The sequence below is a fragment of the Heterocephalus glaber genome, unplaced genomic scaffold, assembly GCF_053883595.1.
Source record: "Heterocephalus glaber isolate CG9 unplaced genomic scaffold, H.glaber_assembly_v1.0 deba00001457, whole genome shotgun sequence".
Lineage (NCBI taxonomy): Eukaryota > Metazoa > Chordata > Mammalia > Rodentia > Bathyergidae > Heterocephalus > Heterocephalus glaber.
The window spans coordinates 30,003,683-30,021,173 of NW_028258305.1; the positions used below are offsets into that span (position 1 = coordinate 30,003,683).

A 17,491-nucleotide genomic window follows, 5' to 3' on the forward strand; every position below is an offset into this window, starting at 1 on the left:
AGGATAGCCAGTGAGTTCAAGGCCAACCCAGGCTACATAGTGAGTTCAAACCAGCCTGAACTACATAGCAAGACCATGTTTCAGAAAACAAACTAACTCAAAAAAAGGGAAATACCTCACCCTCTTGTCCATAGGCACCTGTGACACCGTATTCAAATAAATGTCTTCTCATGGATTCTCTGATATTTAAAGTATTTTGGAGAAACAGTATTTGTAAACTTTGATTACTCTGTGGTTGCTTCTATTTATCTTTTGGTTCTCTACTTTTAAAAGTCTAGTGAATTTTTAATTACTATTGTGGGCACTTATTTGGGAAATTCAATGGAGTTAGTATGATTGTGATTATGATTTGACATGATTTTATTACAGTATAATGTTAATTGAACTTGTGATATTTTGATATTCCCTTTCTTTCTTTTCAGCTATGTGATGATGATGCCATTTAAACGACAGGCTCTAGTGGAATTTGAAAATATAGATAGTGCCAAAGAATGTGTGACCTTTGCTGCAGATGAACCTGTGTACATTGCTGGTCAACAGGCCTTTTTCAACTATTCTACAAGTAAAAGGATTACTCGTCCAGGAAACACTGATGATCCATCAGGAGGCAACAAAGTCCTTTTGCTATCGATTCAGAATCCTCTTTATCCAATTACAGTAGTATGTATTTTGGTTTGACAAACTGCTTCTACAAGGACTAATATATAGTTTTATCTCCCAACTAGATATTTTAGAATAGTTTTAATTATTAAATTAGTCTTGTCTATCAAGTTTAATGAGCAAAGAAAAAATAGTACTGAGGCCAGAAAGATGAGAAGGTTATCATAATTAGTCACTTTAAATTTTTTATTATTTACCATTAGTGAATATTGTTTTACAGTAAGATGCACATACACAAGATGTTTAAATAAAAAAATTATTATAGTGCAAGACTCATTGCTGTTAATCTTCAAAATACTTCCCCTTGCTTCAAGTACTTAGCTCATCATTCTTGACACTTTGTGAAGCAGTTTTGGAAGTCTCTTTATAAGGTGTGATTAAAAATTTGGGGAATGCTGCTGCGGAGTGCTAGCCAACAGAAATGCAGGCTCATAAGACATTAGAATGTGTCCCCATCCACCTTACACACTGGATCTTTAGGATCTGGCACTGTGCAATTTCTGGTTCCTCTCCAAAGTCAAAATGACCATGAAAAATAAATGTTTTGTTTTTGTTGTTGTTGTTTGTTTTGTACCGGGGATTGCACTTAGGACCTTTCGCTTGCCAGGCAAACAGGGCACCACTGGTAAACGTTTTGAATTGAATCAATTCAGGAAATCAAGGCAGCCACGACAGCACAACTAAAGATATGAAAGAGAACTTACAGAACTGCCACAGAGTGGCAAGAACAGTGGGATATGTAAAATTTCCTGTTCCTTTACCCTTTTAAAAAGTCCGAATTTTTAAAAAAGATTCATGTTCTGAACAAGGTTAATTTTCTGCCTGATATGACATGTTTCATAAAGCTAGTGACAGAGACACCTTATGTTTTTTCAAAACAAGGTTTCCCTGTGTAGTTCGGGCTGGCCTTGAACTCACAGTGATCCTCCTGCCTCAGTCTTCAGAGTGCTGGGATTACAGCTGTGCACCACCATGCCTGGCTGGTGCCTGATGTTTTTATTTAATGACTAGAATAGCACAGTAAGGGAAGCTTCAGTTGGTATGATTTCTAGTATGGGCATATGATAGAGTTCATAAACTTAACAGCTAAATATAAGGTACTCTTTAAATTTAATTAGTCATCTGTTTACTTTTCTAATATAAAAAAGACAGTATTAATATATCTAAAATATTTGATGTTTTAGAAAAACAATACAACTAATATAGTACAGATACTTAATTTTTGTTATATCCTTAGTACCTGATAGTACAGCTGTGTGATTATAGCTGTTCAATAAATTGCTTGAAAATTGAATCATTACTCCTCAGTGAGTATTTAGATTCTGAGTCACAGTGACTCAGTCATCTTGTTTGGTGACACATACCACAGTATAAATGATCTTTGGGTCTTTTCTTTATAGTCATTGTCCCTTGAAAAATGAACAGTGTTAACATGATAAGTATTTGTTGCTGTAATTCAAATACTATAATTTTAAACATTTCAGAGTCACATTTTGGAAAAAAAAATTACTTGGTTACAGTTTTGGTTTCTGTGTTGCTGGAGGCTGTTTTAATTACCTTTAAGAAATACCAAGGAGGGGACTGGGGATTTGGCGCAGTGGTTCTGCCGCCTGTCTCGAAATTGCAAAGTCCTGAGTTCGATCCCTGGTACCCCACCACCAAAGAAATACCAAGGATTCATTTAGGAGATAAAATAGTTAACAGTGCTCCTCAAACATTTTATTAAAAGAGTCTCCAGTGTTGGTTTATTATGTGAGGAAATAACTAGCTTAAAGTTTTAAAGACTAATTTTTTAAAACTTGGGGATGGAATCAGTGGTGTCTCCCTAGCCTATATGAGGCCCTGAGTATGATCCCCCAAGTACTGCAAAAAAAATTTTTTTTACCTTAAATTAGTAATTAATAGAAATGAAAGTTGTTGGGTTTTTGATAAAATGGAGCATACTTACAATGTTTTTCTAAATATAAAATGTGAGAAATGTCTTTTACCTTTACAGGATGTGTTATATACTGTATGCAACCCTGTTGGAAAAGTGCAACGCATTGTTATATTCAAGAGAAATGGGATACAAGCAATGGTTGAATATCCTTTATTTGTAAATTTTTAATTGATGTCTGTGAATGTTGTGTAAGTCATATGGAACTTTTTTCTAATTAAGCATTTCTAGACAAGTGGTATTTTTTTTTCCCATAAGAATCTATTTGGCTTAGATTTTAAAAATGAAAAGTGTATGGGCCGGGGATTTAGCTCAGTAGTTCCACCCCCTGCCTCGCAAGCGCAAAGACCCGAGTTTGATCCCCGGTACCAAAAAAAGAGAAAAGTGTAGTACTCATAGAGAATTTTACTATTTTGATAAGAATAACTTGCTACCATAAAACAGTCCAATACTTCATCTTACATTGTAAAATAATACTATTAGATAATATGAACATTTCTACCTTTCTGAAGTTTATTCCAAATGAGCTTCTCCCGCTGTCCTCTTAATATAATATAGAAGTAGCAAAACTTTAATAACTAGAATTTTTCTTACCCTTCTTTCTTGAACCTTTTAAATGGTCATGGTTTATATAAGATCTTTTCTATGTTAAGTTTGTTAATACGCTGAGCACATAGAGCAAGTTGCAAGATAGTGTATATAATACTACATATACTCTATATAGTACTATTTTTTGTCAGTGTGAAAGATTGAACCCAGGGCCTCACACATGCCAAGCAAGCAGTCTGTCACTGAGTTGCATTCCCAGTCCCAAGATCATTTTTAAATATAGTGGTCAAAGACCCCAACGTATATGTGCATGGGCATGCATAGAAAAAAGTAGGAATGAGATGTACAGCAAACTCTTTAACAGTACCTGCTCCTAGGAAAGCATTTCTACTTTTGATTTTTTAAATTTTATATACTTCATTGATTTGTTTTTGTTTTTTTAAATACAGACCTAGGTAATTTTTACAAAATAAAATTAAGATAGTTAAATGATTGTAAAAACCTTACCTTTTCAGAAATACATAAGAATCAAGTATTTGTATTATTTTGGCTCTATGTATAATGTTCTTTCTACCTTTTTTTCCCCCATTTAGTTTATTGGTACATTTTAGGTTTATACATTTACATTCCTCATTGGGATCTTGTACCTTTACATGATGTACCTTGGTTCTTATTTTTGCCCTATTCCCCTGCCTTCCCTTCACCCCCTCCACCCTTCCCTGTTTACAAAGATTTTGTTTCCGTGATTTTCCTTTTCTCATATTTTTTCTTTTCCCTTCTTTCCTTTCCCCTTCCCCTCCCTCTTTCTACTTTAAAGAGTAAAATATTTCCTGTTTCAGGGTTGCAGATTGTCCTTTATTAGGAAATAGGACCATGCTCTATTCTTTTTATTCCCCAGTTTATAAAATACTGTACTTCTGATGACTCAGAAGGATTAGTGTAGTTTCATTGTATTGTTTTTGGGGCGTTTTTTTTTTGGTACCAGGGATTGAACTCAGGACCTTGGGCTTGTGAGGCTGAGCTAAATCTAAATCCCCGGCCCTGATTGTATTGTTTTTTTGTTTGTGTTTGTTTGTTTTGGTACTGGGGAGCTTGAGTCCTTGCGCTTGTGCAGCAGGCAGCGAAACCACTGAGCTAAATCCCTGGCCCCCTGATTGTATTGTTTTCTTTGGCACTCTTGGGCTTAAAAATCTTATACCAAAATTTATCTAGAACTTGTTTTTGGCAAACATTTCCAAAGTAAAAAAGTTATTCCAATTATTTTTAGTCCTTTTCTTTGTGAGTGAAGAATGATTAAATACTGGGTACCTTAAAACAGATTTCCTTAATAGAGTTTATGTTTGAATCAGTCCTTTGTGCCCAGAAAGCCAAGGCAGCACTTAATGGAGCAGATATATATGCTGGATGTTGCACACTAAAAATTGAATATGCAAGAGTAAGTATTTTTTTCCACACTTCACCAAAGAAATATTTATGCTTTGAGTAAATGATTTGAACTTATTTTATTTTCAATCTTAACAGCCTACACGTCTAAATGTTATTAGGAATGACAATGACAGTTGGGACTACACTAAACCATATTTGGGAAGACGAGGTAGGTATTTTATGCATTTTAGAATGTACTTACCTGCTGACAAATTTTTACATGCAGTTAAGATTCTTTTGTTCTGAGATGAGCTAGTTAAATCAGACGAAAGCCTTGTTGGTGAATGCTCTTGGAAAAGGCCATGTAATGCTGGAAAATAACCTTGAACATTAGTGCCCCCTACTGGTATGTACTGAGCTACTTAAATTTAGTGCAACAAGGAGCCCATACATACAGGCACGCCCGCAGTTCAAGGACTTGCATTTCTCCAAGCAGCTCTCTCTCTTTGGAGGAGAGGAAACTGATTCAGAATATTCCTTACAAACTGCAAACTTGCACACTGCTTCTCTATGGAAAGGACTTTTCCCCCCAAGCTGGACAAGGCATTAAGAAGGATAGAGGACTCCAGCAGGCTGACTCTACACTTCATCATGCACAACATCGGCATCAGCAAAAAGCCCTCTGAAAAACTCAGACTTGCAATTCACCTGACTGCATACTGCATGCACCATCACCCCAAGTTTTTAAAGGAGGACACTTAACAGTACTTCAGACTTGCATGGGATGAGAACACCATGATAGACTGTGCCCATTTATTCAAGTTGGATGTGTATATTGGTCTGATTTCCTTTAAGGTTTCAGTTGTAGAATTTAAGATTTTTCACTAACGGAAACTAGACTTTATTTACAATGTTGTAAATCTTAATACCCATTACTGTAACTGTTTGCAGCTTAGATTCAAATTGTTAATGGCAGATAACCAGAGTCAGCTTAACTGTAGGTCTTGGGATTTGATACTATGCTCAGCCACTACATATTAAAAGATATGTGGATGAGAAAAGGGCATACTTGGCTGGGGCTATAGCTCAGTGGTAGAGTGTGTGCTTAGCATGCGCAAGGCCCTGTGTTTGATCCCCAGTACCAAAAAAAAGATGCATATATGCTGCACTTCATTTACTTTGTTTTTGTTTTTTTCTCAATTATGGACATTGAACAGAAATTCTAACAAAATAACAAGGTGCTTTATATGTAAAAGGTGTTTTTCTTTGTGTGGTTTGATTTTTGTAAAGTGGCTGTTTATAATTTGTCACTTTTTGTAATGATTTAAGGTTATCATTTATGTTAATTTGTATAACTAGAAATTGATATTTCAAGTATAGGTGAAGGTAACATGTCTGTTCAAGTTAGAATATATTTAAACTTGGGCTAGGGATGTAGCTCAGTGGCGCTGCGCCTGCCTGGCAAGCACAAGGTCCTGAGTTCTATCCCCAGTACCTCAAACAAAAAGAAAAAATACATATTTAAACTTGGTAAATCTGAAAAAAAAGAGCATTTCATTTGAAATGCAGTATCACCTATAGCCCATAAGATCTAAATTTCATGAGCATAGATTTGATAAAATTGTTCAACTGTTGTGGCAATTCTGGAATATGCAAATTAAAATGTGGATCTTGTAAAAACAACGGGGCTGCAGTATTGGCTATATCTCAACTACAATATCAGTGTTTGAACCACATATTGGAAAAACTCAAGATGAGTGTAGTTGTAAAAGTCAACTAGAGCCGGGTATGCTGGCACACGCCTGTAATCTCAGCACTCTGGAGGCTGAGATAGAAGGATTGTGGCAAGTTCAAGGCCCTGGGCTACATAGTGAGTTCAAAGATAGCCTGAACTACATAGCAAGACCCTGTCTCAAAAACAACAACAAAAAAACCCAAAAGTCAACTAGAAGAAAATTGTTTGACATCCAGAATACCTTGGACATTGGATACTTCACAGTGCATGTACTCTAGCAAAAGATTTTTTTTTTAAGACAATGTGATTATCTTTTGCACTTTCAAATATTTAAGGCTTTTAGATGATTGACTTAACTTGATTTTTGGGAAATCATCTCAGTTTATATATTTATGGGGTTGTAATTTGTTTGTATGCAACTTGCAGCAGACCCCAAATTTTTCACTACTTGATGGGAATCTGCTTGACCTTATGTAGTGTAGTTGCATTCAATATTTGAAAACAAAGCCTTAGCACTCAGAACAACAGGCTAAGTGGTTGATGAGAAATCTCTCACTTCTGTCAACTTATAGTCAGTTATTGAACACTCAGTGCTGGTTTTATTTACTTATTTGAAATAGTTTGAGTTGCATTTTTTAAAATGTCTCTTAAAAGATTTAGTGGGGGATTTAGCTCAGTGGCTCTGGCGCCTGCCTCGAAAGCACAAGCACAAGGTCCCGAGTTCCGATCCCCGGTACCAAAAAAACCAAAAACTAAACAAACAAACAAAAGATTTAGATTTAAACCATGTTCATGTGTATTCTTTAAAAAGATCAGAAAAAAAAAAGATCAGAGAAGCTCACACAAAGCCAACTTATATTAGTTTTTCACATGATTCTAGTCAGATGTTTATTTAGAAATGTGTAAGGTAGATAATTAGTGAAATATAATTAAAGGAAGTAAAACAGTTTTTATGCTTTTGTTTTCTGTTTTTTGGTTTTGGGGGTCTTTTTGGTACTGGGGATTGAACTCAGGATCTCATGGTTGCCAGGCAGATGCTGTGCTCCTGAGCTACATCCCCAGCCCTGTGCTTTCGTTTCTATAATGATTTTAGTATAGATGATTTTGAGACCTTCTGTGTTCTGCCTAAATAGAGGCCTTCATATCTTTTTCCACCAAAAAAACCCCCCACAAACCTTTATTTAAAAAATATTTCATCTGGGGCCGGGGATTTAGCTCAGCGGTTCTGGTGCCTGCCTCACAAGCACAAGGTCCTGAGTTCGATCTCTGGTACCAAAAAAAAAAAAAATTTCATTTTAGAGAGTTCTTTTCACCCCTGTTAACATTTTAGTGAAAAGAATCCTTAGCCTGAAGGCCAGAGAATCCCTTCAGAAATGTGAAGCAAAACTCGTATATATGTGCATTTTTGGGGGAAGAAAATTCATAGCTTTCATTAGATTTCAGTTGGATTCATAAAAACTTATAAAACACTATTAATAGACTATAAATCTATTCAGTGTTTGACTTCTGTGTGCAGTTCTGTTTGTGTGACTTCATATTAGGCAGTGAATGTTTCAAATAAAGAATTTTTTTTTTTTTGGCACCAAGGATCGAACTCAGGTCCTTGCGCTTGCAAAGCAGGCGGCGAAACCACTGAGCTAAATCCCCAGCAAGAATTATTAATAATGAGAACGTATGGCTGAAAGATACCTTGGAAATCATCTACTCTTCATTCTTGCATTATGTGAATGAAGATTGTGAGTTTCTGTGACTGTTTAGCAAATTAGTAGTTCAGTTGGAATCTTCTGATTCCCAATCTAGTTCTCTTTCCTTTAGCACACTGATAAGTGCGTATATCAAGGCAGTTAAGCCATGAAGATATTATGGTGGTTTTGGTTTAAGATTTCTTAAACAGAAATAGTAACAGATTAGCAGACTGGATTGATTGAAGAGCAGTGAGACTTAAATGATGAGAGAGATACTGGAAGACATGTAATTAATAAAAAGGAACTGTGAGTATTTACAATGGAGAAGCAATAACTTTGGAGGATATAAGGGAAGGGTCACAATAGTTTTTTAAGCATGTGAAAGAGGTTTCAGTTACGACTGAGTCTGTAAGGTTCCAAATGAGAGAGCCTTAGAATATGGATAGAGGATTAATTTCTATATAATACCAAAATTAATTTTCTTACAATTTAGTATATCTGAAAACATAAGGGAAGGTAGTAAGTACTTGTTTGTACTAGTATCGGGTAAGCAGAGACTAGATGGTCCCAATTAATAGGGATGATAAGAGAGTTTTCCTATTGAATGAAAGTTGAAGTAGATGACCTCCATAGTATCTTTCAATGCTATGATACTTGGAATAGGTAGTTAAATTGTATTTCTCTAGACTGAAGTGAAAATATTTCTCATCTCCCATAAAATGCTATTTGTTTAGGTGACCAAGAATATATAGGGAGCCTCCCTCTGAATTTTCAAAGATCAGAATGACCAAAGCTTTAAGTTACATATACAAAAAGTCTTATTGGGCACTGTAATTTAATCAGGAAACTTTCTAAAAGTATTGTACAATGATTTTTGAAATTTATTCATCAGCATAAGTTCTGTTTTAGAAACTACAAATAATTTTTTAATTGACTTCTCAAATAAGATTTGGGAAAATTGGCACGCTTTTCCTGAAAAAATAATAAAATAGAATATAAAATTATCCTTTAGAGTATTGTAGTATTCTCATCCAATAATGTGGCCCCCTTGGTTAGCTTTATCTTGGCATATTTAAACTTTGTGAGTTGCTCATATTCTGCCTGATGTTAAGGTCTATAGACGATGGCTGATATAAATGATATAATATGAGCCAGTGATGTGCAAATTTTCAGCTTTCAAGTCAGGTGATTGTAAATATGTGTATATCCATTAAAAATACTCTGTGTTTACTGATTGTGAAACCGTGTAATACAGGTTGTTGTTGGCTTATGCTGAAACTTCTTGAAAGAAGCCCACTTTGAAAATGTGTTGCTGTTGAAGCTAATAGTATGATTCAGGTACTGTCTTTCAAAAGTACTGAACTTAAAGCTTGTTTTAAAGACATGTATTGGTAAAAACTTCTGTACAGTGTCAAAACTCTAGCATTGTGTACATTCACTTTTTGCAAAGTATCTCTTTTTAAATTTGAAAGTGTGATTGTATTTGGCATTTACCAAAAAGTTATTTTCAAGTCAAGTGGAATTTGTTAGGTAGAATTATTTTCTTAAACTTTTGGTGTTTGTATTTAAATTGGATATGAATGGATGTTTAAAGTTAACCAGGAGTCATATTTCTTTTATGTAGTATAATGGATGTTTTGAATGGTGTTTCCCATGTGAGAACTCTGTCAAGTACTTGAGTCAAAATTGTTAAAACCATGTTTCTACTTTTGTGTCAGATAGAGGAAAGGGTCGCCAGAGACAAGCCATTTTGGGAGAACACCCATCTTCATTTAGACATGATGGCTATGGTAAGTTTGTCAAGGCAGAAGGAAGGAAGTATAGGCAAATTGTTAGAATTTTTGCATTTCTGATGAAGAATGGCTCATTCTTGCCTCCGTTTTCTTCCTACCTACTTGATGTGGCTTACATGGGAGTAGTCCCTTCTAATGTGTTCCCAGGAAGTTGCCCCAAATCCCTTTTTAAAGGATATTGATATACCAAATAATCCTTGAGATAAATTGAGAGCTATTGGTTGGGGATTGAAAAACTTTTTTGCCATCATATTTGGTTTGTTCTGGTTTATAGTGGGTTCTCAACTGTAAGAGGATCATAAAAGGGGTATTAAAGCTCAGTAAGTTTATTTTCATTCAGCAATTATGAGCAAAGAGGAATTTTGAGTAATAAAGGCAGAAAAAGTGGAAAATCTGCCAAAAAGGAAACATGCTTCTTGTTTAGACTTTTCTTTTGGTTTTATAGTTAGTATCTTGGTTTTGGTTAAATTTGTTTGCATTTAATTCCCCTTTTAAAATTTCTCAGCATTTGTTGTTTGGTGTGTTGATAAATTTTAAGATTATGAAATATAGAATTAGAATCTTTCCTGGGAAAAAAGTTAAGCTTCAGATTATTCTTCTAAGTAGATGTTGAGACTTGCTATTGATAAGACTTTTAACTGGCTATAAATTGACTTTAAGTAGTTTTAGTTTTTAACAGCCATTATTGATCCCTCTTATGCTTTAAAGTTGAAATATAGTACTGTTTAGACATGGTAGGAAATAGAAATTGCCGGGCTGAGGATTTAGCTCAGTGGTGCTGCTGCCTGTCTTGCCAAGCACAAGGTCCTGAGTTCAATCCCCGGTACCAAAAAAAAAAAAAAAGAAATTGCTGTATTATACTTTTGGAATTTATCATCAGAAAACCCCTGATGTTGCCTTTTATCCTGAACATTGTCAAATTGCTTATTAGGACCATTCTTAGCTGTTTTAGCTTACTACTTAGTGTCCTTTTGTCTGGACACCACAGAGATTTATTTCTTGTATATGTGTATATTTAAGGATCTCTAGTAATCTGTATGGCAAAGGTGGGTTTTTTTGGTACTGGGGATCAAACTTGGGTCCTTTCGCTTGCACAGCAGGCTGTGAAACCACTGAGCTAAATCCCCGGCCTCTGGCAAAGGTTTTTGAAATCATCTATGTCACATCAGTAAGTGTGGCACAGAATGAGTCCTATTACAGTTTTAATGAGTGTCTTTCTTGATCATTTTTCTTAGTTGTTTCTATAATAAATATTAAATGTAGTTGTATGGTTAGTTTTGGTCTTGTAAAGAAACACTTATAGGGAGTCTATTGTACTTGATAATAGAGGGTTGTTTAAAAATTGCTAATTACTAGTTTGTAGTATAATTGTGGAGTTTAATATGTCAGTGGCAGTCAGGTGAGGGCTGCAAACTGGTTAAATGTCTTGCCAAAGTGGGATAGACAAAACTGAAAGAATAATGTAAACTCATGTAAAGAAAAAGGGCCAAATTCTTTGGAGTAACAGTTACTAAATAGGGATTATTGAGGTTCTGAAGAGTCCTGCTGAGGGAATAGTTGTGTTGGGGCTCATGATGGGGCATCCATTCTGAGCTGTGTCCTTTAAGATAATGAACTTTGAGGTTAATTTGTTCTGTTTTCCTGGAGATGCAAGCAGAATGGGTTAGAGAGAGCTTGCATAAATAAAAAGAGGTGGAGAAGAGAAGCAAGATGAAGTAGGAAAAAGACTTCTCATCTTTCTTATCCTAAATAATATAGGTAACAAATAGTGAAGATAACAATTTAATTCTGGTGGCTGAAGGTCATAATTATAAACATTATTTACTCTCATGCACTGATTATGGTTGTTACCTAGGGTTGTGAGTGGATCTTAATGCTTTTGGACCTTAGCTGAGTTTGGACCTAAGCAGAGTGAAAATTTCTACTGCTCATTTACTTCAGGACTTTCCATTTCCCATGAAAAAGAAATAGATTATAATGAAATATTGTTACTGTACAGGCAAATGGTAGTGGCAGAGTCAGTGTAATGTCAATATGTGCTTCTGCAGTAGGGCTAAAAATATTTGCTATTTGAACCTTAGTTTAAATTAAGAGACCCAAATATGTACAGTTGCTAACAGTTCACTCACCATAAGCTATATTGTTTTGATAAAATACCAATCATCATAAAAGGGGCATTTAAAAACCATGAACAGTAACCTATATGTTGATGAACATTTCTCCTTAAAGTTGCAGAAATTCACACCGTGTTTCTATGCACTGTAGTGTTGTTGTGTAATTATACATGGCAGTGGTATTTAGAATATTAAAAACTAGAATTCGGGCTGGGGATTTAGCTCAGTGGTGCTGCCACCTGCCTCGCAAGCTCAAGGTCCCAAGTTCGATTCCCAGTACCAAAAAAAAAAAAGAATTCACCATAACTTTAGCCTGTATGCAAGTCAAGGTCAGAATATTGAATCTTGTCAGAACAAATACAAATTTTGTTAGTTTTCTACAGTTAGGTTTAAATAGTCATACTTGAAGGGGTTTTTTTGTATATACATCAAATTTGGTAACATTAAGAGTCTTTAACATTTACTGTGGGGGGATGCAGGTAGAGATATATATAGCTTGGTGGTGGAGCACTTACCTGGCATATGTGAGGTGCTAGGTTCTATCCTTAACACTAAAAAAGAATTATTTTTTGTATGTGAAGTGCCATCTACTTAAGTATTTGTGAATATAACTGTGTGTATCTTTTATTTTGGTCATTTTTATAGGATCCCATGGTCCATTATTGCCTTTACCAAGTCGTTACAGAATGGGCTCTCGAGATACGCCTGAGCTTGTTGCATATCCACTGCCACAGGCTTCCTCATCTTACATGCATGGAGGAAATCCCTCTGGTTCAGTTGTAATGGTTAGTGGATTACATCAACTAAAAATGAATTGTTCAAGAGTCTTCAACCTGTTTTGCTTATATGGAAATATTGAAAAGGTGAGCTTTCTTTTATATTAGTTTCTTTTACTAGAGTATCTAATGGTAGTTCTGAAAAGGCTTCAGATAACAAGCTGGGCATAACGGCTCACACATGTAATCCCAGCACTTAGGAGGCTGAAGCAGGAGGATCCCTGTGGGTTTGAGGCCAACATAAACTACATAGTGAGTTCAAGGCCAGTCGGCACTACAGAGTGAGACTCTGTCTCAAAAAAAAAAAAAAAGATGTCTTTAACTTGTATCAGAAGTATCCAAGTTCTTTCAGTAGTCACGCCCGTGAACTAAAAATCCATTGTATATGAACTCCAGAAATTTTTTTACTTTTTGTTAAATGATCAATATAAGTTGTTGGTACTAAAATATTTTTAAAATAACTACTATAAAAGTCCAAAGCAGTAGTCTAATCAACTAAAAGGCATACAACCTATATCCTGTATAGACAGTCATCAAATTAGGGGATTTGACTTATTTTTCAACTTTAAGATGATGTGAAAGTAATACGCATTCAGTAGAAATTGTGCTTCAGATTTTGAATTTTAATCTTTTCCTATGCTAGCCATAAGCACTAAAGTACTCTTCCTATAATACTGGGAAGCTACAGTAAATCACAGTTCTCAGCGATAACAAGGGTCAACAACTGATACTCTACAGTGTACTCTGTTGCTAGGCTGTGACGCAGGGTATGTTAAGAGCAGTTACTGTAGTGGAGCTAGATAGATGTAAACATGTGTAAGCTTGGCCAGAAGTGTTAAATTTTGGGAGAGCTCTACACTTGCCTCCTAAATGCTATGGTATGAGTATCTTCTGAGGAGCAATGCTTTTATTTTAGCATTTATATTTGAAACTGACAACGTTTAAATCCCATAGAAATGCTATTTTCCCATTTTAAGTGGTTTTAATTTTTTTCACAATGATGAGAAGATACAAGCATTGAGTCACAAGTATATGAGAAAGCATGGCTTGAAAAGTTGGTGCTCTTAGTTCTTGGCCCATTAATTTTATGTATTTATTTATTTATGTATTTATTTATTTTTAATTTTTATTTTTTGGTACCGAGGATTGAACTCGGGTCCTTGTGCTTGCAGTCTTGGCCCATTAATTTTAAAGTTTCTCATCTGGAAGCAGCTTTTCTGGATTCAGAAATAAGAATTTTCTCTATTTAGTTATACTGAAAGAAAGAAGAAAGAAATCTCCATATTTGATGTGAGGGATGACATGAGATATTTCTTAGGGCCTCATTCTTTTTTTTTTTTTTTTCCAGTACTGAGGATTGAACTCAGGAACTTGTTCTTGGCAGGCAGGCACAATGCCACTGAACTACAACCCCAGTGGGATTTCTACTTATATAATTGGCCAATAAAATATAGGGTAGTTTTAGCAACATTGGTGAAAGACTAGATTTTTTCATGCAGATTTCTCTCTTTTTTTTTTTGGTACCGGGGATGGGACCACTGAGCTAAATCCTGATTTATCTTAAGCCTAGGACTTTAAAATGTATGAACTTCATTTTAGCTGAATAGATTTTCATGTGTATTCATTTCATTCATTGCGTTACATAGTATTACTTTGCTGTTTGTGCGTTTTACATATATAGACAACCAACCTCAGGCAGTTCAATATACAGTACATCTTTTTTTTTTTTTTGAGACAAGAGTCTTGGTATGTAGTTCATTTTGTCCTTAAAGTCACTGTGAGGCCAGACTGGCCTCACAATTGTAGCAGTCCTCCTGCCTCAGCTTCCCAAGTGCTGGGATTACAGCCATGCATCATAATTCCTGGCTACAGTACATCTCTGTCTTTTGTGTTACAAATCATCTCATATGATTTAGAAACCCAAGTAACTTTTTCTAATAAAATTAAATCATCATAATCCTTTAAAGATGTATACATAGTTAATTTTTCCCAATTTGGGGAGGGAGATTTAACAATATAAAAACTGCATACAGGAGGGCCGGGGATTTAGCTCAGTGGTTCCGCCACCTGCCTCACAAGTGCAAGGTCCCAAGTTCGATCCCCGGTACCAAAATAAATAAATAAATAAAATTAATGCAAACAAAAGAAAAAAAACAATAAAAATTATTGCATAAATCAATAAAATTGAAAAATAAAAAAAATTTAAAAAAAAAACAAAAAACTGCATACAGGGCCAGGGATTTAGCTCAGTGGTGCCTCCACCTGCCTCGCAAGCACAAGGTCCTGAGTTGGGTCCCTGGTACCAAAAAAACCCCACTATATAACATATATTTAGTTACTATTCAATTTGTAGGATATTACTAGATTAAATCAAGGAATAAGAATTTCCCCACAAGAAAACAAATGATTTCAAATAAAGCTCCAAAGTCCTGCTACTACTAAGTTTTGTTCAAATATCAATATAGTGTAAAAATGCTAAGATATCCATTTAAAATTAGTAACTGAAGGGGGCCGGGTATTTACCTTAGTGGCACCATGCCTGCCTTGTAAGTGCAAGGTCCTGAGTTCCATCCCCAGTACCAAAAAAAAAAAAATTAGTAACTGAAGTGATGAGAATAAATACCATGTTGAATTTGTTGAATTTGTCATGTAAATATCCTCCCTTGAGGTTGACAGGTAAGAATGAAGTGTGTTCAAGGTATCATGTATGTTAGTGGTACTTAATAGTAGTTACTTAGGAACTTTGTTACCTAGGGCCTATGCCGAATAATTTTTTTTTTTTTTTTTTTTTTTTTATGGTACTGGGGATTGAACTCATGTCCTTGTGCTTTTGAGGCAGGCGGTGGAACCACTAAGCTAAATCCCCGGCCCCTGAATGATTTAATCACACTTTATCCCATGCAGATCTTAAAGCATTATGTACTAAAATTGAAATAGTATAAGAGGATAAATATGGTCTCTGCCCAAGATGTCATGAAAAGTTACGAGTTACTGGTTCATTTGAAAACTGCCCTGTATTACATTTACTATGTTATCTCAATGCTTTTTTTTTTGAGATAGGGTCTCACTATGCAGTTCAGGCTGAATTTTTTTTTTTTTTTTTTTGTACCGGGGATTGAACTCGGGTCCTTGCACTTGCAAGGCAGGTGGCGGAACCACTGAGCTAAATCCCCGGCCCGAATTGTTAGGTATGTAATGCACATTTATTTATTTATTTGTTTGTTTGTTTGTTTGTTTGTTTTTGGTACCAGGGATCGAACTCTGGTCCTTGCGCTTGCACAGCAGGCGGCAAAACCACTGAGCTAAATCCCTGGCCCATTCAGGCTGATTTTGAATTCACTATGTAGCTGAGGCTGGCCTCAAACTTGCAGTGATCTTCCTGCCTCAGCCTCTCCAGTGCTGGGATTACAGGGGTGCACCACCACACCCAGCTTGTATTATTTATTATATAGCATTTTATTTATTGCCTTAACAGAACTGCATAGTTTTATTATTTACTTAAAAAAAATTTTTTTTAAGGACAAGTTCTTTGCTGTGTAGTTCAGGCTGCCTTGAACTCACTATGTACCCCAGGCTGGCATTGAACTCACAGTGATCCTCCTGCCCAGCTTCCCAAGTGCTGGGATTATGGGCATGTACCACCTAAGTAAGCCACACTTGGCTTACTTTAAAATTTTGAGCAGCCTACTAGAATATAAGGTTGAAGATCATAGTCATCCTTTGTACCTGGTACACTGCTTATCAAAACTTGTTGAATGAAGGAATATTGATGAGTCAAGGATGAATCCTAGATATTTAGCAGTATCTCTGTTTTTTGCAGAAACAGTCTGAGACTTGGAGAAATTAGGTAAATTCCCTCCATATCACACAGTTAAAGAACAGCCAAGATAAGCCTGTGCTCTTCTGTGTGCTATACAATAGAATTACAATTACATTCTTTTTTAACATGATTGGATTTTGCTAAGATGTCTCATACATGGCAGAATATATTTAAGATTCTAAGTGATATTCCGTATTTGACTTTAACCATTCAAATCACACTTTAAAAAATTCTGTTATTGTAAAAAGTAATTATATAGTCACTTTTTTGGGTATTTTTTTATTTACAGGTAAAATTTATGAAGACTATTCCTGGCACAGCACTGGTAGAAATGGGTGATGAGTACGCTGTAGAAAGAGCTGTTACACACCTTAACAATGTCAAATTGTTTGGGAAAAGACTTAATGTTTGGTAATTACTTATCTTAAGTGATATTTTTTAAAATTCTTGTTCTTTTTTATTAGAAACATTGATTTCAACTTTAGAATACTTACAGTAGGGGCCGGGGATTTAGCTCAGTGGTTCTGGCACCTGCCTTGCAAGTACAAGGTCCCGAGTTCGATCCCCGGTGGAAAAAAAAAAAAATAGTTAGATAGATAAATAGATAAGAATAGAATAGAATACTTATAACTGAGCGCATCCAAAACTAGCAGGCAGTAGTATTGTCATTTTAGACAAGTTTTAGGGTTATATAATTTATATTTTATTTAGCCATACCTAGTTAATAGTTTTAGGATCATGAAACAGCATGTTAAAATGGGCAACTTTTTTATGTTAATGGTTTGGGTTTCACTGTGTGGTTCAGGCTGGCCTTCAACTAACTGTGTAACCCAGGCTGTCTTTGAACTTGCTTCAGTCCTCCTGTTTCAGCCTCCCAAGTCCTGGGATTACAGGCTTGTGCCACCATGCCTGGCTTATGTTAAAGGTTTTCAATATGAGAATATATTTAATAGGTTTTCTTTCCAATTCTTAAACAGTAAAGGATTGATTTTAGCCCATACTAAATACAGTTGGTCTTCTGTGTCTGCAGATTCGGTACATATGGATTCAACCAACCA

The 17,491-nt window shown here is 35.5% G+C and overlaps 1 protein-coding gene across 2 annotated transcripts in view; it reads left to right on the forward strand.

Annotated features, from left to right (window-relative positions):
- Nucleotides 1-17,491, forward strand: part of Hnrnpll (heterogeneous nuclear ribonucleoprotein L like) — a 38,091-nt gene that overhangs the window by 15,856 nt on the left and 4,744 nt on the right. Inside the window, exons 3-9 of one of the 2 annotated variants that reach the window (XM_004839317.4) lie at nt 423-660; nt 2,657-2,742; nt 4,484-4,580; nt 4,667-4,739; nt 9,649-9,720; nt 12,483-12,700; nt 16,723-16,844. In XM_004839317.4, coding sequence (XP_004839374.2) covers nt 423-660; nt 2,657-2,742; nt 4,484-4,580; nt 4,667-4,739; nt 9,649-9,720; nt 12,483-12,700; nt 16,723-16,844 — 906 coding nt within the window. The remainder of the gene's footprint in view (nt 1-422; nt 661-2,656; nt 2,743-4,483; nt 4,581-4,666; nt 4,740-9,648; nt 9,721-12,482; nt 12,701-16,722; nt 16,845-17,491) is intronic. The other variant, XM_021253739.2, reaches the window with a different exon arrangement.